Source organism: Glycine max, chromosome 17 (genome assembly GCF_000004515.6).
Source record: "Glycine max cultivar Williams 82 chromosome 17, Glycine_max_v4.0, whole genome shotgun sequence".
Taxonomy (NCBI): Eukaryota; Viridiplantae; Streptophyta; class Magnoliopsida; order Fabales; family Fabaceae; genus Glycine; species Glycine max.
In genome coordinates this window covers 9,203,464-9,227,480 of record NC_038253.2, presented here as the reverse complement: position 1 = coordinate 9,227,480, position 24,017 = coordinate 9,203,464, and the positions used below count along the sequence as shown (strand labels likewise).

Below are 24,017 nucleotides of genomic sequence, written 5' to 3'. Positions count from 1 at the left end.
TTTTTGGGAAAAAATGTAAATTATATTAAACCCAAAATGATACAATAATAAACGGGGCATACCCCGCAGTTAAAGAAAATCAAAAATCTCTCTAATACAAGAAGACCTATATCAAGATGTTAAAATAAATGTAACATGTGCGTTTGTCTATACATAAGAAATTTAATCTTGCTAATAACCTCTATTACAGAAAATTGATCATCTTCAAAAATTAGCTTGTTCCTAGACAACCAAATACAATAAACTGTAATTGCTATAACTAAACAACGTAATTTTCCTTCCAAACGTAATTTTCCTTCAACACGATATGCTCCTGACGTGCAACTTTTCTTTATCGTACTAGAATGCGGCAAAGTAAACATATATACAGGATCAGGGATAAAAAGACAGAATATCAATTTATTTTATGGATTTTTTTGTCACTCGACCGGAATCAGTGGATAACGTAAGTAGTAGACTAAGTACAATGTTTACTTCCTGCATTTAATAGGATAGGGCCACGTTGGCATTTTCAGGTACCAGAATCCTTCACGTGCACGAATTTGGATAAAACTGTTTTCATTAACAATCTTATCTTATGAAAAATAAAGTAGTAGTATTTAGGGAACAGTAAAAGCATCAACCGACTGAAACAGAAACCCAAGTGAAAACAGCTGTCTGAGACGGTGGATTTCAGTTCAAACCATCAAACTCCTCCCCTGCCACAGACAGGGCCACCTAAATTAATGATTTATTTTCTTCGTCCAATCTCAGTATAAATATGCCAGCAACTTCAGCAACTCTTCATCCAAACCTACTTCAGTTGTTCATCTGTTTACTAACATTTCTTCAATTCTTAGCTGTTTTTTTTTTTTGCTCAATCATTTTTTTAAGATGGCCAAAAGAAATGTCGCTGCTAATTCTTCTTTTGAGAGGAGTACCTTGGCTTCTCTGGATCAAAAGTTGGCCATGGCCAAGCGCTGTTCCCATGGTAATGTATGCTTTTCTCCGAGTGTAAAAGCATTATGTTTTCCTTTCCTTCTTATTTCATGTCTGGACTGATAAGTTTTCGACCGTATATGTGGTTCAGAATTATGTTCATTATGAGATTTGTAAATTTCACGATATCTGAATTTCGTTTGGTTTTAATTTACATTTTTCATCTGTGTGTAAACAGAGGGTGTGATGGCAGGAGCCAAGGCTGCAGTTGTTGCTACTATTGCAACTGCCATTCCAACTGTAAGTACTCTTTCCACCTGTTCAATTTTCTTTGGTTCATTCAATTATTTTGGACATAAAGTTCTCAAGAATCAGGATCGATTTACATTTGAAATAACCACTTCTTAATATTCCAATAGAGATTTTCTGTAAAAAAACTAACTGGAATAATACTTGATCATATGCAGCTGGCTAGTGTAAGGATGCTACCTTGGGCAAAAGCCAATCTCAATCACACTGCGCAAGCTCTCATAATTTCCACAGGTAATTACTCATCCATAGTGCTGCCATTATCTCCTAATATATAATCATTACAATCATTGTTCGAATTAGTCATCTAACTACAATATTATGCTAACAGTGGCAGGAGCTGCATATTTCATAGTAGCTGACAAGACCGTTTTGGCAACTGCAAGAAAGAACTCCTTCAACCCACCCACCAATGCATGAATTCCAAATGGATAATTTGAATGTTGCATTCGGCTGCACTACATTGGGATATCTTAGCATTATGACCCAATATTGGAAGTTATCATATATGTAAATGTATTTATAATAATATAGTAGAAGGCTTTGGGTTTCAAAAGTGAGAGACCACATATATATACCAATCTATCAGTTAATTACATGAATGCAAGTTATTCACCTTTCTTTCTACAGAAGTGCATGTGTTATATACCATTGAACATATACATAAAGTTTCACCAGCAGTCATTGCATGAGCAAAACCCGTCTTTGAAATGGTGAAAACGGTTTCTATCTCTTGCAATTATTTCCCTATTGAAGATCTTGGATATTAACTTAGTAGCCGAATGGCAATTTGGACAAACACGAAGATTCTTCACGATCCTAATTGTAGTCCCCGGCTTTGTGCTTATCAAACCGAAAGCAATAGCCAACTTCTCGCTGTGTTGATTCAAAGCCCCTTCCTTCCACTCCTCATCCATATCATAGAGTACCTCAGAAGTATCAGGCACAAACCCAGTCTCCTCCAAAAGCCTATCTACCTCATCCAGCAATCTAAAAATATTTTCACTCTGCGGGTGGAACTTATCACCAACAAGGAACTCATGCACAATACCATCAATCTATATAGAGGTGCAACCAGGAACTTTCTTCATTCCTTTGTCATTTAACTTAGTTCTTATCCTTGCTACATCATCCCATCTGCCAGCTCCTGCATATATGTTTGACAAAAGCACGAAAGCCCCGGAATTTTCTGGCTCCAATTCAAAGAGACGTTCTGCAACATATTCACCGAATTCAACCTGTCCATGAACCCTACGAGCATTAAGCAGAGAACCCCAAATAGCTCCATCCGGCTCCATTTCCATATTTCCCATCAAAACCTTTGCTTCATCAAACTTTCCACTTCTAGCCAGAAGATCTATCATGCAACCATAGTGTTGCAATTTTGGTGATATCCCGTAATCCTTGTTCATTGAACTGAAATATCTGTGTCCAAGATCCACCAAACCAGCTTGAGTACAAGCAGACAATACTCCAACAAACGTGATATCGTCGGGCTGGAACCCCTCATTGATCATTTCTTTGAAAAGGCCAAGAGCCCTCTCTGCATGTCCATTCATAGCTAGCTCTGATATCATGGCATTCCAAGAAGCCAAACTTTAAGAACCAATGCTTCTAAACACTTGTTCCGCGACCTCAACACAGCCACACTTTGCATACATGTCGATGATACTAGTCCAAAGAGAAACATTATTCACATTATCCGTGCCTTTCAAGTTTTTATCTATATAAGCATGAACCCACTTGCCAAGGTCAAGAGCACCAAGGGAAGCACAAGCCGGAAGAACGCCCAAGAACGTTACATCATTGGGCTTTACGTTTTTTTCTCTAATCATGAGCTCAAACAGCACCAAGGCTTCCTCGTACAAACTCAAGTAGCAATAACCACCAATCATAGTATTCTACAAAATCATATCTTTTTCCTCAATCCCATCAAACAACTCACGCGTGGTGTCAATTTCACCACACTTGGAATACAAATCAACGAGTGCATTAACAAGCTGAAGATTCTTACCAAGCCCGCGATCTCTAACCCAAGAAAAGATCCATTTCCCCATCTCAAGCGACCCCAAATGGCCACAAGCGGAAAGAACACTCAGCATCGTGCTCTGATTCGGCGACACGTCAGCCTCCCGCATGCGTGTAAAGCAAGCCAGGGCTTCCTCAAAGCGACCACTTTGGACATACCCAGCAATCATGGCATCCATGAAACCACATCCTTGGCGGGAATTTCGTCGAAAAGGCGTCGAGCGTCATCCGCGTGGCCCTCGGAGACATACCCAGTAATAATAGCAGTGAAAGACACGGCGACTCTCAGAGTAATTTTATCAAACATCAAGCACGCATCCCGTAACTCCCCAACTTGGGAATACATGTGAACGATCAAAGTGTGGACGTGTGGATGACAGTGAAGGGCGAGCTTGAGGGCATGTGCGTGAAGCTGTTTGGCTTCATGGGCGGCTTTGGATTTGGCGCAGGACTTGAAGAGGGAAGGGAAGGTGGGGGAATTGGGGTAGAGGCCGGAGTGGGCGCGAATGAGGGTGTTCCAGATGAAGATGTTGGGGGTGTGGGTGTTGGTGTTGGATGGAGTGGAAGAGAGAGAGGACGTAGGAGAGGTCCGAGGAAGAATGGGCGCAGAATTCGATGAGCTTGCTCTGGGCGAAGAGGGTGTTGATGATGAGGGAGTGGATTTGTTTCAGGATGGGGATGTCGGGGCATTTCGCTAGGAGATTCAGATGAAAGTGGAAAGACACGACACCGCCATCGTTTTCTTTTGTTGCTAATTGCTGCTCGCCACCGATAATACTTTATTTATTTTTGGTACTACTATCACTTTAGATTTTTAGAACATGAATGTCAAACTATTTTTAGAAATAAACACACTAAGAGAGAAATAAGAGAATTATACTTTTTTAAAGATTAATTAAGTTTTAAGTGGGCTTTAAAAAAAACGAATTTTTAGTTCTCAACTTTTTCATATTCTACTATAGTGACCAACCTTCATTGGTTCTTTTCAAAGTTATTTTCATTATGCTTATGCGATGCTCGTCGAATCTCTAATTAATTAACTGTAGCATACTAGCATTGTATATCAGTACCTTTGTTAGTAGTTGACTATAGTAGCTAGATACCCAGAAACAAGTGACAATTCCACTTTTTAACTTTTAAAATCAGCGCCATGACGCCACGGCGAGAAGCATCAACGAAGGCAATGTCTGCCATTACTCTTAAGTCTTACCCTTTGATTGATAGATTACATCAGAACAAATATAGTATGCGATTTCATATTTCAGTTTTGATAAAACATATCGGCACCTTCAGTTGTAGAATCCATTTTAAGTTCTTAATTCACTTTTTGTGGATCCATTGTTATCACTAAGATTTTAGAACTCTTTATTCACTTAATACTGATATAAATTATTTTGTTTTTTTTTTCAAAAAAGATATAGATTTTTATAGATTTGATTTAAATTATACTTTCTTAAGCCAAAAAGACTTGTATCATTTCATTTGTGTGTGTGTAAAAACTAGTGGAAGCTAACATCTATAAAAAGAAAATAGTGGTAGTGAAAGCTAACAAGGGAATGTTTGGGGGTAGGGTTAAAGTAAAGTAGGTTCTAAAGCTTAATTATCTCAGTAATAAATATGGAAAGATGTTGATCCACGATTAGAAGCAATAATATCCTTATTCCTTTCAAATGAAAAAGCAATGGTATGACTATATTACAGAGGGCCTTGATCCACGATTTATCTAGAGCTTGACGTAGAGAAAGTAAGATGGAATGTTGTTTGGAGAAGAAAGATGTTGGGGGAAATGATTGACATTCCAGGCCTTCTGAAATTTCTTCTCAGTCTGCACCACCAGAAACAGAACAAATATCATTGGAATTGAGGTTAAATAGTAGTAGTATTTTTTTTATATAAAAAAAATGAACATCTAGACAATACTTTCAACAAAGAACTGTTGAAACGTCAAAAGTTAAACTTTCTCACCTAAATCCCTTGGCACTTTGCATTTGAAGCATTCTGTCCTGCTAGCATAATTATGTACTCCACAGCCGATTCTGTTACATAAGTAAAAGGAAAAATAAGGTGAAATACTTGAATCAGGAAGAAATTAATTAGGATACAAGCATTTGTATCATATTTCATATTTTTTTCTTGTGTGCAACAAAATTAACTGAATTCTTTCATGTTGGCCAACATCGGTACTGTATTTACTGGCATGGTCCTAATTCTCTCATGTTATTAGATTACGTTGCTCACATTTTATGATAGTTTGACATGTAAGTAGGTGACAAGCAGTCAGTGTTTCTAGTCTCAAATTAAATGCAGGCTCACTTCATTGGAGTGAGGCAGCTGATAATGTGATGATAAAGAACAATGATATACAATCATCTCATTATTTTAAACACATCATCAACATCTCTCATTTATCTATATCTCTCTTCCTATCGCATCATAAACCCTATCATACTTACATTTTTTTTTTCTCTTTTTCTAAGTGGTACATAGGGACTTGGGCTGTCCATTAAACTTTTTCCAATGATAAATAATTTAGGGTAAGAAAGAGATACTATTTTGAGTACTGAAAATGTGATGATAATGTGAAAAGGACCTTGGGCAAAGCCAGTCTCCATTCTTCCATCCAGGGGGGAAAGTGTCAGATCCATATTCTCCAGAAGAGTAATAGTCTTTGATTGCACCACATCTATAGCAGCTTGATCTACTGGCATAGTTGTGAGCTCCACAGTTGCAGAACCAGTCCCCTGCTAATGCTTCAGTCTTGTTGTATCTGTAGGTTGAAGGGTCATGGCCACCATACTTGGGGTATCCACAACTCTGGCATGCTTCCCTCTTCTTGAAATTTATGTGTTCACAAACACCACACATCCAATCTCCTCCAGACCAGCTCATTTTCCTGATCAATATCCACACTTGAAGTTATAAGTTATAGGAATTTTTGGTTCTATCAATTCTCAGTGCAACCAAATAAGGACTATATGTGCATCAGTGCATGTAGCCTATTATTAATCCTTGTTTTATGCATTATGAGTTATGACCCTACTAAAGGCATGCAATTGTTTATCCATAGATAGCCTATTTGCATAAGGAGCTACTGTCTTAGGTGATTGAATACTCTGTCATGATAGCATAGCAAATTAGCAATCTTGTCAATTTTTCTACTATACTTGCTACTATCATGAGGTTCCAACACACAGCATTAACAAAGATTACACATAACATTCACGTACAAGAAATTATTTAAGATGCGAATGACAAGCATAAAAACAGGAAATTTACCTTTTAAGAATTATGAAACAGTAGAAGTATCACGCCAGTAATGATTTGTTGTTGCTATAATAGTAGTAGTTTTAGAATAGCTAGCTTGCTAATCAAGATGGTGAGTCGGTTGCTTGTGTTGTGTGACTTTATATATACTATTTGTAAGACCCATTGTGGGGGCACGAATGTCTCTTCGTTCCCCGGTGATCTCTAAAAGTAGAAATTAATGGAAGGGGTATATAAAAGTCTGTACTGCTTCTATTGTAATATATTTTTACAAAGGGTTGGAAAGGTAAGTAACCTTTTTCAATGGCATGAGTAGAGAGAGGCACTTTTACTTCCTTTGTATAAGAACAAAGGAGATATTCAAAGCTGTGTAAACTGCACAGAGATAAAATTTATGACCCACATTATAAATTATTGAAAAAATATAATTAAGCATAAGAGAATAGATTAGGATTATGGAGACTCAGCAAAAAAAAGAAAAAAGATTAGGATTATGGAGAATCAATTTGAATTATGTTAAGAAGGTTTACAACTAAAGTTATTTATCTTTTATTGGATCGAGTAGATGGAAAAGGTACAAAAGATAATCATCAAATGATACAATTCTAGTTGAGGAATCAAGGAAATAGGTTATCTCTAAACTTGGAGACAAACATTGGAATCAAAGGGTTTTCACTTGAGTTGTAGTAAGATCAAACAAGTGCATTGCAATTTTAGAAATAAGATAAAAAAACTCAATGGTAAAAATGAAAGAAAATGTCATACCATATATTTCTATGTTTAAGTATTTAGGATTAATAAAAAAAATATGGAGAAATATTTAATGAACACAAGATACAAGTTCAGTGATTGAAGTAAAAGAAACACATCAATGGTCATTTGTAATTAGTAAGTACACCATGCTGAACAAAAATATAATACATTATGATTATACATAAAAAGATATTGTTATGACATCTATCAAAGCAAATATGATAAAACAAATCAATTAAAGTGATTTGAACTAGTATAGAGAAGAGAACTAGAGGCATTGATGAGGAGAATAAAATACATAGTTTTTAACCTTGTAAAAAGAGTAAGATGGAAAACACTAAAAGAATATTAAAAAATTCTCATGATAAACAACATTTATGAAATATTGGTTGCTAAATCCAATAACATTGTATCATGTATGTGTAATCAATCTTGAGACTATTGTTATTAGTGAAAAGTGGAGAAAAAGGGTAATAATAGTGCATGGATACACGTTTTGTCTATCTAGTCTTTTGCCTATCTTTACGTGATTCCTATGCATTATTGAGAGGAGCATATCCTAGCGAGGCAATGTTGCGAGGGGTAGTTGTTATGTGATAGATATTTGTTCAACATTTTCTTTATCCACATTCATCTTTATTCTATTCTAGTGTTCATTTTACATCCTTTTTCTAGTTTATTTATTTTTGCCAAATTAAAAGAAAAATGAAAGAAGGGACAAAAAGACAAAAAAACTGGTCATGAATTGCTGCTCCCTTGGTCAAATATGGCATCTTCTATGTTAAGTGCAGGGGCATGCAGGGGAAGCATGAATTAATCATAAGGAAGCATTAATCACGTGAAAACAAGGGAATCAAACAAAAAAATCCAGCAAAACAAGCAGGAAGAAGGGACAAAAAAATAAATTAAGCTAAAAAGATTAGCACTAAAAAGGTAGAGGCTTGCTGCTGAATGAAACAGGCATGGAGAAAGACGAAACATTGAAACAGGCATGGAGAAGGGTGGAAAAAATGCAGAAGAGGGGTGCTGCTGGTTCCTATTAGGTACACAAGATGAGAGTATAACACAGAGAGATAAAAATGAGGGAACAATGAAGAGTTGGCTTTCGTTTGTGTTGGTTACATGCTGAAAAGCCTGGGATTAAGGTAACCTTGGCCTTCGCGTTACTTTTTGAATATCAATTATATTGTATATATCACCCCATTTTACGTATGCACTACTCTCATAACTCGGGTACACACAACAGTTTTAGCATTTTAATCAGTCCATGTAATTTTATTTTTTTTACTACTGGTCCATGTAATTTGAAGGAAAAAAAATGTTGTTTTGGTCCTTATTTCCAAATGTCGTTTTCCCAAACACCATCAAAACGAGTATTTTAAAAGAAGATCACACATGTGATAAGTGTGTATGATAATAAGAAATTAAGAATGCATAATAAAGTGAATTATCATGTGACCTGTAAATCTGTAATTTGTTAGTCAGGTAAGGGGAATCTCTATCGACATTTGGGTGAAGGGACTAAAATCACTATTATCCTCTATGGTACAAATTAGATTTTTATTAGACCAATGCGCTAATATATAGAAAAAAAAAATTATGAGGTTTAGAATCATTATTCCTACTTATTTGTAGATGATACATAATTAAGTATTACTTTTACAGTTATTTTTATAAGAAATAAATTTTAGTGTAAATTACAATAAAACTTGTTTCTTAAATAATGGACTGGAAGGAGTATTATTGATTCTTTTTAGTAAATTGAAAACATTAGTATACCTCCTTCAAATTGGTTGGGAGACCATGGCCATGTAATGGACTCAGACTACATAATGTTGTCTCATCAAAAAAGCCTTGATTTCTATAGTATTAGTTCAATTCGCTCATAATAATAGAAGAGATTATTTAGTGATTTATGATCACTGTTATCCTTACTAATTTGTACATGATACATATAATTAATTAAGTATTTTTAATTCTTTTCGATAAATTGAAAAACATAAATATTTATTATCTTAAAATTTATTGGAACTATAATTACTTAGTGGTCACAAACTACCTAATATTTTATCATAAAAAGCCCTTTGTAGTCCATGATAACTACTCATCTCATAACTAATTGCAAGAGCTTTCAAGAAATTTTTTAAAAATGAATTTCACGGTTTAAAAAAAATACTCTTGAAACTTGCTTTAATGACTTGGGCCTCCTTTTGACTAACTTTAGGTTAATGTATCAATTAAAAAAAAAATTATTGCATGACATTCCATCTAAAGATAAGGTCCTTGATTCAATTCGGAATGGGTCTCATGTCCAATAAATTAAGAGATATAGCATATTTAAACATATGATCATATTTTAATTTTGTATAAGATGATCCATGTTGATATGTAGGAACGGAAGTAATCAAATGCGTGGTCGCTTTTTGAGTTTAACTTCTATTTTAATTCCTTGATCTCTTTTTGAAAACTAAGGGATTAATTACTTTTGAAGAGCTCAAATCAAATCAAGGGATTAAATAAATAAGTCTTGAATACTTTTTGAAGATTCGATCAATCTTAATTTGAATGAAAATGGATTTAATTAAGTAGAGATTCAAAGTTTATTTTTAAATTGAATGAAATCAAGTTAATTTCTGAGGGTGTTTCAGCGCGGCATCCTTTTGCTCCAATCATCAACCTCATTCAGGAGTTTAGGGACGGGCAATGGAACTCTCCTTTCAACATACCTTGCGGGAGGGAAACCAAAATGCAGATTTTTTTAGCTAATTAGCTAGGTGCCTCTAGCAATGTATCTTTAGTTGTTTTAGATACCAGTTCTCCTGCTTTAAATTCTACTCTGTTAGATGGTGCCATAGGGGTAGTCTTTGAGAGGAGTTAGTCTCTTTTTTCCTTTTTCTATAGCTTTCTGCCTGATAAAAAAAAAATTGAATGAAATCATCAATTTTCAGCATCATTTTCTTGATTTAAACTTATGAAAGTTTAGCTGTTCATGTACTAGCTTTTATGATTTTTGTATCTTCGTATTTAAAGCAAAAATTATGAATATTCACCCACTTTCTCTTCTATCTTATTTTTAATCCATCTTTTATATTTTTCTTTCAACTTTCTCATGTCTGTTTTTTTCTTCTTCTTTCGCAATCTATTTCATTTTGGGTGGACGTTAATCAACCCCCACCCCATTAGTTTAACTTCCTCGTTTAAAAACAATATTCATATTCTTACTTTATTATTTGTATGATTTGGTATATTTATCTCTGACCGCAATATTTTGTAGGTTTTCATGAAAACGATATATTCATCCTGGTGTGACGCATATCATTTTTAATAGTCTTAGATGTGACTTGTTAAAATTTCTTTCAGTTGCCAAGTAGCCTATTATCTCCGTTTCCGTAAACATAAAGATGACTATTTTAAGGTTTAGATTGGCGTAAACACGCTGATTATGCTAAATTTGTGGCGATGCTGATATTGTTCAAAATCTAAAAAGCAACGGCTATATTTTGGATTCTCCAAGTATTATTGAATAGAGAGAGGGCATGGTATGGCCCCCTTTTGAGAAAAGTTTTCACACGTTGAGAGTGGAGTGGTGATATGAACTGTCAGTCTAAGGTTTTATTTGATGTCAAATGCATGCAGAATATTCATCTTGTCCAGAGAAAATTAGCGATTAGGATTCCTCCTTATCGAACCCAGCATTAGCATTGAGGCCACGGTGGATTCCACCATTTAAGCCATGTCAGCCAAGCCACCAGAACTGGAGAAGTAAAATCTTTTCATTGTTTCAAATATTTTATGTAATTACCTACTTAATTAAACTAAAATTTAAATTGAAATAACTTGTTAAACCCAAATCATTCGTATCATTTACTTTACGTATTCACGTAAATAATCATATGTAATGACTACTTCAGGAAAGAATTAAGAAAAAAAAAAACATTTGAGTCCTTTTACTTAGTTTTTAAATAATGGAAGGAAGACAAGGAAAATTTAATTTTTGCTTGGTTAAAATTAGAGAGTGGAAATATTTAATCACTTTTATTTTATTCAGAAATTTAGAAGAAGAAAAAAAGAGAACCAAAATATCTTCTTTAATTTACCTCTAATCTTTTTTTATTATTACTGAAATCTCTCCCCTTTTTCCACTACCTTTAACCTTTTTTTTTTATAACTACTACCTTTTACCTAAACAATCCATAAATTTAAGCCCAAGGAATTGGTAAATTAATTATCCCCGTTTATATTATATGCAAGGTAAAATAGTTTAAATGACTATTTTTAAATGCACAAATAAAAGTGTTTATATCTAAAAAAAAGTTATTGGTTTGTGTGATACTAAATTTAATTCATTTAAATAATGTATCGAATTTAAGTTTTGTGAATGAAAAAAAATTAAGAAGAGAGAATCACTAAAAGTGATTAACTAAATTTCTCAACAAAAATTAGTTATGACCAAAATTAATAAATATTTCACACCCACGTCTTGGTAATAGAAAAAGTGTTTATATCTTTCATTTCATTACAAATGCATTATTATACTTGTTTTATTTGTACACTTTAAAATAAACTCACTTCATGAAAGGTTATATGATATGCAAATATCATTTCTCCCGGCGGGAAATACATGACTCGTTGAACAAATGGTTGAGAGAAACTGAAAAAAATGAGGAAATGAAATTTAAAAAAAAAATAGAATCTGTGTGATATACAAATCTTACATATGAGTTTAATAAGTATTCATTTATTCTTGTTGAAATAGCTTTTTTCAGATATTTTGGAGGAATAAAGATAGAGACCTAGCGACATAGAGTGAAGTAACCAAAGAGATGTGTGTAAGAAAATGCAGAAAGATAGTGCGTGCATCATGTCAAATTATTAAGTGTAGAGATAAGCAAAAGTATACCAACTAATATACATGATTAACGATTTAACGTCATGAAAAATGAAGGAACTTGTAATATTTGATCTTCTAAGTTTTTTTTTTATTATTAATATTTATGCTATTTGAAAAAATATGATAATCTATTTCATTTTGGGACGAAGAGAAAAGAGAAATAGAAAGAAATAAAAAGAGAAAGTGGTATAGATTTATTTTCCTCTTTTACTTAAGTTCTCTTCATCTTCAGAAAGTGATAGATATGAAAGGAATATGATTAAAAATGATTAAAGAAATAAATGAAAAGAAAATGCAATGAAAATAAGAAAGAAAAGAAAATACATGAATAAATATAAAAAAAAATATTTCTTGGACAATTTAGAATTATTTACTACTTGAGAAAGAAATGAAAATAAAAAAATAAGTAATTTATTTGATTATGATGTAATGTGAGAAAAAAAAGAGATAGACAAAAAAATATCAATTATATATTTAAAATTTATGGTTATAAAATCTAATCACTGTGGATCCATTTCCTACCACTCGAATGTAAATTTTAGTTTAAAGGTTGAAAAGACTTTGATTCCGCTGTAGCACTTTTTTGGAACCTAGATAAGTAGGTTCACCTCACGTGTCGATTTTTTCCTGCGTCGAGCCGCCGCATACTTTTCCCCAAGTATTTCTTAGGACTTTCTTTTACAATAAAAAATTAATAGTAATATAGAAAAAGAAAAGAAATACAGCCAGATAAAAAAATAGGATGAAAGAGAATTTAGATGTAATTGCTTAGGCTTAACTAATGGGAAGAGAGTTAAGGGAGTCTATTTCAATTTAAGCAAGATACCTGAATCATTGTAAATCTCATGATTCTATCTTTAATTTATATGGATAAAAACAATAATGGTATTGAGCGCAGCACCAGTGAAAAAAATCGCTAAAGTGTATAAAAAGTCATCAGTTCATGTCTCGGTAAAATTAATACATGTGTTTTGTATAGTTGTATGTAAAGAAGGAAAACAAAGTATTAGTTGGCATTGGATATGAATCTTCGAATGGCATTTCAATTATTGTCCTAAAGGAATTGAAACAAAGGAAAGAACATGGAAATGGATGTGCATGAGGTTGGAATCAATTCCCCTTAATATTTTCACTCTCACTACTCCCCCTTTTAACTGCGCAGACACTGTCCAGCACAGCACTGCATAAGCCTACCCTGTGAAGGCTTATTCACAAATTACAAGTTGGATGTGTGCAGAGTCTTATTATGCATGGATCAGATAAATGCGACTTGGGTTGGATGAGCTCATATTGTAGGTGGGGTTAAGGGGATATAGGATTCTATAGTAGATTTGCAGCCTACCACATAACAACCTTCCCCTCATATAGCCTTTGCTTACCTTGGATATGTTCTTCTCAATAATGCATAGGAATCACGTAAAGATGGGCCAAAAGACTAGATAGAAAAAAGAAAAAAAGAAGAAAAAAAACGTGTATGCATAATGCATGCACTAATATTATCCACCATTTTCTAAGAATAACAAGAGAAGGCATTACAAATTTTAATCCACGTCTTCCAGTAAATTCTTCTTTTAGATTCCCGTATGAGGAAAACCATTTCTAGATTACCAGGGAAGAAAACAGGCATTCATGTCATGTCCCCCACAATAGGACTTAAAACCAGTATATATAGCCTCACAACACAAGCAACAACACACTCACCATCTTGACTCACAAGCTATTCTAAAACTACATACTTTTATAGCAAATCATTACTCGTGTGACACTTCTTCTAGTATTCTTAATTCTTCTTGAAAGGTAAGTTTCCTTGTTTCCGTGCTTGTCATTCGCGTCTTAAATGATTTCTTATAGGCGGATGTTATGTGCAATCTTTCTTTGTTAATGCAGTGCAGTGGAACCTCATGGTTCAACTCCTATGAATAGATTAATATTGAGTAGAGTAGAAAACTTGACAAGATTGCTATGCCATCTTGACAGAGTATTCTATCACCCAAGACAGTAGTTCTTTGTGCAAATAACCTATATATGGATAAAAAATTGCATGCCTTTAATAGAAGTTAGGGTCATAAGTCATAACTCATAATGCATAAAACAAGGACTAATAATATTTCTCATTACTGTGTAACTAGGCTACATGCACATATAGTCCTTATCTGGTTGCACCGAGAATTGATGGAACCAAAAATTCTTATAATTCAAAAATTCAAGTGTGGATATTGATCAGGAAAATGAGCTGGTCTGGAGGAGATTGGATGTGTGGTGTTTGCGAGCATATAAATTTCAAGAAGAGGGAAGCATGCCAGAGTTGTGGATACCCCAAGTATGGGGGTCCTGACCCTTCAACCTACAGATACAACAGGACTGAAGCTTTAGCAGGGGACTGGTTTTGCAACTGTGGAGCTCACAACTTCGCAAGTCGATCAAACTGCTTCAGATGTGGCTCAATGAAAGATGATTACTCTTCAGGATATGGCAACAACTCTGGAGGATATGGATCTGACACTTTCCCCCCAGGATGGAAGACTGGAGACTGGCTTTGCCCAAGGTCTTTTTCACATTATCATCATATTTTCAGTACTCATAATAGTGTCTCTATTTTATCCTACATTATCATCACATTTTCAGCTGCTTCAGTTCAATAAAGAGCCTGCATTAATTGTGTCTACAAACACCAACTACATGTCATCTACATGTCCAACTAGTCCAAGTAAAAACCAGGTTAACCCCACAGTAGATGATTGGTGCAATTGTCTTTATGTATTTGAAGATAGTTGGTACAATTTCTTAATTGCACCAATCATCTACCATGAGATTGTTTAATCTCATTTTTACTCGACTTAAGTTAGACAAACCATCTAACTATCATAAAATCTGAACAATGTAATTTAATAACATGTAACTGTTGTACACACAAAAGCTGCATTTTCATATATTGATAGTACTAACTCTTTTCTTCCTCCAGAGAAAGAGGATTATTCTCAGTCTTGCACATAGGCATGTATAGTGACACGATAAGAAAAAAAGGTGCAGAATTTTTTTAGGCCAAAGCCAATAGAAAAAGTTGAGATGGAGAATTAGGACCATGTCAATAATTAAAGTACGGATGGAAGCCAATATAAAAGAGTTCAATTTATTTTATGACACTCAACCCAAAAAAAAATGAACTAAGATACAAATACTTGTATCCAAATTAATTTCTTCCTAATTCAATGTAACAGACATGGATGTGGAGTGCATAACTATGCCAGCAGGACAGAATGCTATATATGCAAAATGCCAAGGGATTATGGTGAGAAAAGTTTAGTGTTGTTTCATCTGTTCTTTTTGAAAAATATGGTCAAGATGTTTCTAAAATATGCTATTTAATCCAATGACACATTTATTACTACTTCTGTTTCAGGTGGTGCAGACTGAAACAAGAAATTTCACAAGACCCGCAATATCACTGATTTCTCCCTTGGCGTCTTTCTTTTCCTAACATTTTCTATCTTGCTTTTCCTATGTCAAGTTCTAGATAAATCATGGATGAAGGCCTCTGTTAGAATCATAGCAATGTTTTTTTCATTAGGAAGTAATATGGATATCCGGCTGTAATTGTTTATTGCTAGATGTACTGACAAGAAGGTTATGAAATCCATATATTTTATTTTCCATATTCGTTACTGAGATAATTAAGCTTTAAGACCCTATGTAACCCTTTCCCCCCAAAATTTTCTCTTGTTAGCTTCACCAATTCTCCAATTCAAATGCAAGTGTTCATGACTACTTGCTTCTGTATTTGTCACACATGCTGTGTGAAAGAAAGTTAAAAGGCGAGAGGGAGACATTGTGTGCTGGAGGGGAACATCTATTTTATTGAGTTGCAACTGTTTGTGTGGTCCAAAGAATGTTTTTCATAATTCATAGATCAGGCAGAGAACTCAGACCAAAGTCAAGGATCACCGTGAGCAATAGACTCATCAACACTAATGAGGGAAGTTTACTTCAAAATCCAGCCTAATCTCCAATCACGATTAAGCATATAAGCTCTGAGCAAGGAAATAATTAAACATGCAAGAATCTAATGCACCATATAAAAACATAGATGTTAGTATGTTACAACAGAATTCCAAACAATTAATCAAACATAATTATTTTTTACTAATTAATTTGTTGCTGGGGCATGAGTAGTAGTGTTTTGGTTACTTATTGACCTCTAAAATTGGGAAGGAATTCTAAATTTCAAATCATGTTTGGTGCTTCATTATCTTTTTGTAATCTTCACTTACTCAATAGCAACTTTAGAACGTGGATGTTGACTTAAAAAGCATATATATGTTCTTTCCTTCTCACTTGTGCCCTATTATAAAATATTCTTGGGTTTCTTTAAGCTAGCTTTTCGTTTATATGCTTTGAAGATGTTAAGAAAGGACCCCACTTCTAATGAACTAGTTCCCCCAGCATATTGCAAGTATCCAAAGTGTTGGACCATCTATCTGAACACAGTGAATGCTTTTCCTTTCTGGTATCCACATCTAGGAAAAAGACGCACCACATTAAGGAAGTAATACTATTTGCATCACAGGATTTATAAACAATGACCTTCTCAAGGTTTCTCTATCTTGTTAGAGAACATTAGATGATGCAAAATAATGAAGGAATTAAAATATTTTTTTAACTTAAAAAGAGAAATTAAAAATCACTTTCAAGAGGCATCTAAAATCTGCAAATTTACATTCCTTAACTATGTTTCGTACTTTGCAAAAAAAGTTAACATAAAGGTGGGAAAATGAAAAAGATCGAACAGAGTAAGAATTTAACAATTAACATATTACATATTTCATATTTGACATGCCATTTATATTAAACATGTTAATCAAGAATAAATATTTCCTTTGCGGCTAAAATGAAAATAGAGGGAGGGATTGGATAGAAGAGAAAAGGAAAACTAAGTTAATACCTTAGTTTCTGATGATAAAAAATGAATATTATTCTACTAACAGTTAAACCTTTTCATTTCCTCAGTCACTTGGTTTGGTTATCTTTGTGGTGAGGTCAAACCAAAATATTCAAACTAGACATCTACCCTAGTTAATCTCCCACAATGAAGTGACCCAGTAACCACTGATTATGTGTAAAAAAAAAGTAACTACTGATTCTATTTTGTTGTTTGTATTTTCTTTATAACAAATTATTCATTGGTAATTCATATTCGTTTGTTTGCTTATTTTAAAGCTGTCACGATTTGCTTCAACCTAATGATAATGCGTGTCAAAAAACTGATAAAGGCTCTCTTTTTTCTTATTTACTTTACAATTTCTATCTTTCTTCCTCCTGTAGCTTCATTGAATTTTCTTTTCTATTTGGTTCATGGATGATTTTTCATCCATCATATTAATCTCTCCCAAATAATCCTTAGAGAATTTACACACGGTGAAACGAAACAACACAACAATCAATTTAAGGGAAAAGAACAGTATTTACCATTTACTAAGAGGGGAGTTTGAAATAATTTATAAATTTTTAATTTAGACTTATTAACTTATTTTTAAAAGTTTATTGGTGAAATTTATCAAAAGTTCTTTTTAACTTATTTTTTGGTTAAGATATCATAAATAAGTTATCTTTAATTCATTTCTATAAGTTTTATACTCAAATTTATGACTTAAGCTTTCACCTAATAGGAACTTATTAAATTGCTACTGTTTACTTAAACAAACCCTTACTAGCCATAAAACTCCGTAAAGGCTAGAACAACTACTATTTGCAGTCACTAATTATTGAAAAATGCATGGACATGTGCAGTAAATGCTTAATCATATAGACATGTAGTTTCTCTGGCTTTTCTAGTCGTAATGAATTCTAGAATCACCCAAAAACGGCATGCTCTTCAGACAATTCATCCTGGTATGCATAAAAATGCTTACAAGACAATGAGTTATCTTCGAAATTAAACATGGGAAGAGCATACCTCGTGGCTCATGCAAAATGCAAGCATCAATCTTCCCTCAATCTGTTTTGTCCACCTTTAAAAACATAGTAGTGCAATAACAATTCTCTGACTCCTTAATTTGTAAACTTAACAACAACTTTAAGAGAACACTCTGAAAGCAAGGTTGGGCACATGATAGCAAACTCATATTTACACAATATATTGTTATGTGTCTCTTGGAAATTGGAAAGGGAAACAGAAGAAAAGCAAAGAAGAGGAAACACACCTTGTTCGATAATGACTTTCCGATCTAAGTTATTGGATATGCTAGCTTCTTTTTTTACTGAATATGCTAGCTTTATATAGTTTATGATTGCATGTATATTATATAGTAAAAAAGTGGGCCTGTTCTGTTCGGGCTACTCACTCAGTCTTATTTTCTGGTACAAACAACTTACACAAGAGAGAGTTGTTATTGGCTTGAACACATTGCTAATGGCCCTTGTCAAGTGGCTGAAACTTTTTTTTTTTTTTGAAAATGTTTTATCCATGGAAACATGGCTCCCTTGTATAATTGTGTACAAAGAAAACCTGTTTTTGTTATAGATTTTGTACACAAAAATAAGTTTTATTGTTAATTTTATATGCAGTCCTGTATTACAATGCTAATAAGTCTTCTTCCTGTTGTGAATGAATATGTATTTTCATTATTATATAGGAAGTTTGTACCAAATGTAAAAACAGAAACATGTTTTCATGTACAAAATCTACAAGGAAATTACACTGTATATATCCTGCATGCTATAACGATAATGTATTTTCATTGTTATTTCATAAAATGTTTGTACAAAATGTAAAACAAAAACATTTTTCTGCTACAAAATCAATACCTACCAGAGACGTGTTTCTGTATACAATATCTTTAAAACATAAGTATATTTTTGTTGTAAATTTTGTAGACACTCTTTATATTACACGGACTCACAATTTCATGTGTCTTTGACAATAGAATCATGATTCCATCCATTACAACTCAGTAGAAAAATTTATATGGACCAACTACAACTCTCCTAAAATTAGGCAAAATATTTAGAAATATTTATAACAAATCAAGGAAATGGTAGATGGATAGTGTGTGAGATTAAGTAACCCTGTATTTTTATTTGATTTTTTTATCTTATATTAAAAGGTATATTTTAATTCTATTAAATAACTAATATTTTTTATACAATACCAAATATATATTATATATTAGATAATAAGTTAAATAACATCAATATATTATATAAAAAAATATTATTGCTTTTCTTAAAATTATGATATATATATATATATATATATATATATATATATATATATATATATATATATATATATATATATATATACTTGTCTGAGAGAGAATGTTTGATAGGGGAAGCTTTTTTATGTTTAAGATAGAATTATGATTTTTAAAAATGAATAAAATTTGTTTGATTGGTTATAATATATTTTTTTAAAATATATATTTAAAGTAATTAATGTAAGTATTACATAATTTTATTAAATATTAAATATAAATTATTTTTTTTTATTAAATTCCAACTTTACACATGTACAGAAATTGGAAAAGAAACAATGCATAGTCTTTCAAATAATGCATGTAATTATTATACATAAGTTTTTTTTATTGAATGTCATTTAATTTTTAACGACAAAATCACATAATTATGTTATTTATGACTAATTATGGTAATTAATGTAACTACTAATTATATATAATTAAGACAACTATCTTAATTATATATAATTGCTGTCCAATATAATTCATGTAAGGTACTTTTGGAATATGTTTTTGGAGTATATATTTTTTAAAATAAAAGCAATATTAATTTAAGTTATGATAAATATGTCATTTTAAAATATACATTTAAAGTAATTAAAGTTAATTAATGTAATTATTAATTAAAATAATTAAGGTGATTAGTTATGATTATTAAATATAATTTATAATTTTAGTAATGTGATTATTAAATAATTAAATAATATACTTTTAATAAAATAAGATTTAATGCTCACTGATAATGTAAAAAATATAAAATATTATTTGAGTCCTATTCACCCATGGATGTTCCCCAATCCATAGGGATATGACTCAATCTCATTTGCATTGTGTGATTGTTGTTGACCCAAGGAAATTGTGCACGCTAAGCAAATCGGATGAGGAGGATTATTTCCTTAAATAAATTATCCATCCACATGTGTCAATCCTTTGAGTTGGTATGATTTTTAAATTAGTTATTGTAAAAATTAAAAAACTTATCACACATGTAATATAAAAAATATTATATATATTTATCTATTACATAATATAAAAAAATTCATTTGTGAATCTTCAACTTTTTCTTGATCTATCTTTTAATTTGGATTATAAATACTGTAATTAGAGAAGACAAAAAATATTTACTAAACTTTATTATGAATTAAAAATATATAGTTTAATGGGTATTTACATCTAAGGGTAAAATAAATCAATTTTTACACTTTACAAGTTGCATAATTTGAAATTTCTTAAATACCTTTAATTATATATAAGTTAAGTTGATTTAATATAATTTTAGAATAAATATAAAAATTCAAAATTATTTATTTTTAGTATAAATAAATATTTTAAAAGTATTTGTTTTTAGTATAATAATATGTTTTAAATTTATTTGTTTTTAAGTTAATTTTTTAAGGGATACATGTGAATATACTTACAAGTATATGCACACACATGCACACATACATGTATAGACATAGACATAAAAATTGTAGATTTAAAATAAAAAACAATACAAATATATTAAAAATTATAATAATATAAAAATTTATAAATTATATAAACCTATGATTCATGTAGGAGACACATTATTACACTAATTATATAAATACATATTTGAATTACATTTTACTAATTTCTATAGTCAACATATGTTAGATAATTTACTTTGTTTTATATAATTTTTTTATAAAATTGGATAAAAGTATTCATTTTTAATCATTAATTAAAAGGTAATAATTGATTTTTAATTTAATTAGGTGAGTTTAAGTTTTTAGGTAATTGTTTTTTGTTTGATGATCAATCAAGGTGTGATAGGCGGCTAGGGTTTTGACTTTCTTATGCCTACAAAAGGCTTAAACCTCGCACCTCTCCTGCATTACATTCCTTCCTTCTTCTTTTTTCTTTTTTTTTTATAAATACTAGTGATCAATCACAGAAAAAGATTCAAACTCTGATTACCCATCTGATTTCTCTCCCAACATTCTCTTTCTTCCTCTCACAAACTGGTCTCAATCCAGAGAGTTTTTCCTTTTCCCCTTTTCAGCATTGATCATTTGATTACACATTGCATTCAATTGAATATCAGTGTTTTCAATTTGATAAAAGATATTGATTCATTGATTCTTTAAGTCCATCATTCGCCAAGAATCAAATCAAGAAAAAGAATCTAAATTTGATAGAATTGAATCAAAATTTCGCCATGAGTTTCTCTGACCATATTCCATCCTTCATGATGTCACCGCCGTCATTTTCCACAGACACGGATGCCATTGAAGTGAGGCTTCAATTTCCAATGAACAACGAATCGTTGGAGCCACATTCACCACAGGATCGACCCCCTTCGTTCAAGAGGGCAAGGACCTGTGATAACAGCCTCTCCAATGCAATGGCATGCCCTCCAAGGATGATTCAGCACCCTGCAGTTAACAAAGGAACGAGCCACATTTTCTTCAAGACCCGCATCTGTGCAAAGTTCAGAGTTGGTGCTTGTAGAAACGGCGAGAACTGCAATTTTGCACATGGGCTTGAGGACATGAGGCAGCCGCCACCAAATTGGCAAGAGCTTGTTGGGTTGCGCGGTGAGGAGCGGCCACCGATGGCGGGGGATTGGGATGATGACCAGAAAATCATACACAAGATGAAGCTGTGCAAGAAGTATTACAATGGGGAGGAATGCCCCTATGGTGATAAGTGTAGTTTTCTTCATGAAGACCCTGCCAGGTTCAGGGATGATTCGGTGAGGTACAGGGAGAGCACATCTATAAGCATTGGAACTAATGGATCCCCCAAGTCCTATGGTGATGCCTCTAATAATTTAGAAAGCAATAGGGCTGTGAATACTGGCTTAAATGTTTTCCGGGGGAATGTTAAATCTACCTATTGGAAGACTAAACTGTGCATCAAGTTTGAGACAACAGGCCACTGCCCCTTTGGGGATGACTGTCACTTTGCTCATGGGCAAGCAGGTAATAGAAACTCCCCCTTTTGATTGATTATTGGTTTTGGTACTACGTTGTTTTGATTTGTTCTGTTCAGTCATATGAATTCAGTTTTGTGATTTATCTAGGTTATGTGTAGAACTAGAATGTCAATTTCTGTAATGTTGTTGTACTGGTTAGTGATCTGATCTGCAAAGAGATTATTTCCCTAATAAGATCCAAATTATGTACTTGAATGTGTGTAATTTTTGTTGTTGTGTATGACCATTTGGTACTTTTTTATGCAACAGATGTTACTTCAGTTTAAAGGTATTTAATCACTTAATTAGTGATTACTCTGTGTCTTTGTCTAAGGATATGTCTTGGATTTCTTATAAACCCCGCTGCTAGGAATTTTTCTCTGATAGAGATGTCTTAGATTTTCCAAGACATCTCCCTTTTGTAATGGAATACAATACTATGACTAAAGTGTGATGTTAAAACAACTTTCACTTTGCAAAGTACACGTTTGTTGCTTGACTGAAGTTTATAGTAGTTTGGTGTAATTTGTGAAATAAATCCCGAGTGTTACCAGCAATTCCCTCACCCAAGTGATTGGACAATTTAACAGGGCATCATGGCCTACTAGATTGCTTCTGTCTTTCGAAATATATCAAATGATGTGGACATTGCCTCTATGCATGATTCTGAATGATCAATTTGCGAGCATCCTTCCTAGATTTCTGCTAATGGCTTAGAAATTTGATGCCTGGCTCATAAAAAAATTGGATGTGCTTTCATTAACATGTAACAACTTGTATCTACTTATTGTCAACAAAAGTACAATAGAGAAGTAGGGTGATTTCAACAATTAAAATTGTTTGGTTCTCCCGTCTTTCTACTCAGACTCCTATCTATTTTTGTCTTGCAAATCAGAGTTACAAGTTCCTGGTGGTCGCACTGAGGCAGAAACTGCAGGTGTCAATCCAATCTCAACTAAAGCTACCATTCCAACCTTACCAAGAGCTACATCAGTTTCTTCTAATGATGCACCTCCTAGCCACAGAGCAAGTGTACCTCCAGCAAACGAAAAGGAACGAGATAAGAAGTATTTACTGAAGTGGAAAGGACACAAGAAGATCAACCGAATTTATGGTGACTGGCTTGACGATTTGCCGCTCGTTCACAACTTGCCAGGTAGAGTGGGGACCTGACTTGAAGTCTGTGGTCTTGAAAAGTCTCATCAATTGGATTAGGAAATTGCATTCTTCCCTGCAGACAAAATTTTGAAAAATGGGGTCACTGATTGATGGTGATCAGTTCATAGGTTTATTTGTTCTTATTTTTTCTGTTAATTGTTATAGTTTTTTTTTTTTCTTATTAGAGATGTGCAATTGTCATTGTACATCGGGATTTTGATGGATTCAAGAATTAAGCCACATTGGTGACAAAGAACCAAATTCTGAATTGTGTGGGATCCTGATTCGGGTTCAACAATTTTCAAAATTTCTGGACCCAAATCCAGGCCTTAAATAGGTTAAACTATATTATTCTATTTCTACTCATACATGAAATATGATTATCTGGTATTTGTTATACTTTCTTCTTGCATGATCCATATTAATGCATCGAAAAAAATGTTGAGGAGACACTTTAATACATTTTTTATTTTATTTTTCTAAATAAAAAATGATGAAAGTGTGTCAAAATATGTTATCAGTA

At 32.8% G+C, this 24,017-nt stretch overlaps 4 protein-coding genes and 1 pseudogene across 7 annotated transcripts; 3 read left to right on the top strand and 2 right to left on the bottom strand.

Moving 5' to 3' along the window:
• The first annotated feature begins 785 nt into the window (after nt 1-785).
• LOC100820292 (early nodulin-93-like) lies at nt 786-1,855 on the top strand. The gene is made up of 4 exons (NM_001253073.2): nt 786-970; nt 1,157-1,218; nt 1,386-1,461; nt 1,559-1,855. The coding sequence occupies exons 1-4, from the start codon at nt 874-876 to the stop codon at nt 1,645-1,647; spliced, it is 324 nt and encodes a 107-aa protein (NP_001240002.1). The 5' UTR covers nt 786-873; the 3' UTR covers nt 1,648-1,855.
• LOC100795437 (pentatricopeptide repeat-containing protein At1g08070, chloroplastic-like) lies at nt 1,849-4,449 on the bottom strand (annotated as a pseudogene). The gene is made up of 2 exons (XR_419066.4): nt 4,367-4,449; nt 1,849-4,032 (listed from the first exon to the last, which is right to left on the bottom strand). The product of XR_419066.4 is annotated as a pentatricopeptide repeat-containing protein At1g08070, chloroplastic-like (transcript).
• A 283-nt stretch (nt 4,450-4,732) lies between these two features.
• LOC100794904 (ranBP2-type zinc finger protein At1g67325) lies at nt 4,733-6,717 on the bottom strand. The gene is made up of 4 exons (XM_006600692.3): nt 6,532-6,717; nt 5,846-6,148; nt 5,221-5,291; nt 4,733-5,080 (listed from the first exon to the last, which is right to left on the bottom strand). Exons 2-4 carry the CDS (start codon nt 6,142-6,144, stop codon nt 5,076-5,078), a joined length of 375 nt encoding a protein of 124 aa, XP_006600755.1. The 5' UTR covers nt 6,145-6,148; nt 6,532-6,717; the 3' UTR covers nt 4,733-5,075.
• A 6,691-nt stretch (nt 6,718-13,408) lies between these two features.
• LOC100794378 (zinc finger Ran-binding domain-containing protein 2) lies at nt 13,409-15,816 on the top strand. 3 transcript variants are annotated; one of them, XM_006600691.4, is made up of 4 exons: nt 13,409-13,960; nt 14,372-14,708; nt 15,382-15,452; nt 15,564-15,816. In XM_006600691.4, exons 2-4 carry the CDS (start codon nt 14,392-14,394, stop codon nt 15,575-15,577), a joined length of 402 nt encoding a protein of 133 aa, XP_006600754.1. In that variant the 5' UTR covers nt 13,409-13,960; nt 14,372-14,391; the 3' UTR covers nt 15,578-15,816. The 3 variants fall into 3 exon arrangements, with proteins under 3 accessions (XP_006600754.1, XP_006600753.1, XP_003550831.1); XM_006600690.4 differs by having other exon boundaries at nt 14,293-14,708; XM_003550783.5 differs by having other exon boundaries at nt 13,413-13,960; nt 14,388-14,708.
• Nucleotides 15,817-21,197: 5,381 nt separating this feature from the next.
• On the top strand, nt 21,198-23,896 carry LOC100793865 (zinc finger CCCH domain-containing protein 39). Its single transcript, XM_003550782.5, has 2 exons — nt 21,198-22,343; nt 23,232-23,896. The coding sequence occupies exons 1-2, from the start codon at nt 21,578-21,580 to the stop codon at nt 23,507-23,509; spliced, it is 1,044 nt and encodes a 347-aa protein (XP_003550830.1). The 5' UTR covers nt 21,198-21,577; the 3' UTR covers nt 23,510-23,896.
• Nucleotides 23,897-24,017: the final 121 nt, after the last annotated feature.

Excerpts from the sequence above, each read along its gene's own strand:
- LOC100820292 (NM_001253073.2), top strand. The coding sequence starts at position 874 with ATGGCCAAAAGAAATGTCGCTGCTAATTCTTCTTTTGAGAGGAGTACC. Across the intron at positions 1,219-1,385 it reads TTGCAACTGCCATTCCAACT|CTGGCTAGTGTAAGGATGCT; the intron begins GTAAGTACTCTT and ends GATCATATGCAG. Across the intron at positions 1,462-1,558 it reads AGCTCTCATAATTTCCACAG|TGGCAGGAGCTGCATATTTC; the intron begins GTAATTACTCAT and ends TTATGCTAACAG.
- LOC100794904 (XM_006600692.3), bottom strand. The coding sequence starts at position 6,144 with ATGAGCTGGTCTGGAGGAGATTGGATGTGTGGTGTTTGTGAACACATA. Across the intron at positions 5,292-5,845 it reads GGAGACTGGCTTTGCCCAAG|AATCGGCTGTGGAGTACATA; the intron begins GTCCTTTTCACA and ends CTTATGTAACAG.
- LOC100794378 (XM_006600691.4), top strand. The coding sequence starts at position 14,392 with ATGAGCTGGTCTGGAGGAGATTGGATGTGTGGTGTTTGCGAGCATATA. Across the intron at positions 14,709-15,381 it reads GGAGACTGGCTTTGCCCAAG|ACATGGATGTGGAGTGCATA; the intron begins GTCTTTTTCACA and ends TCAATGTAACAG.
- LOC100793865 (XM_003550782.5), top strand. The coding sequence starts at position 21,578 with ATGAGTTTCTCTGACCATATTCCATCCTTCATGATGTCACCGCCGTCA. Across the intron at positions 22,344-23,231 it reads CTTTGCTCATGGGCAAGCAG|AGTTACAAGTTCCTGGTGGT; the intron begins GTAATAGAAACT and ends CTTGCAAATCAG.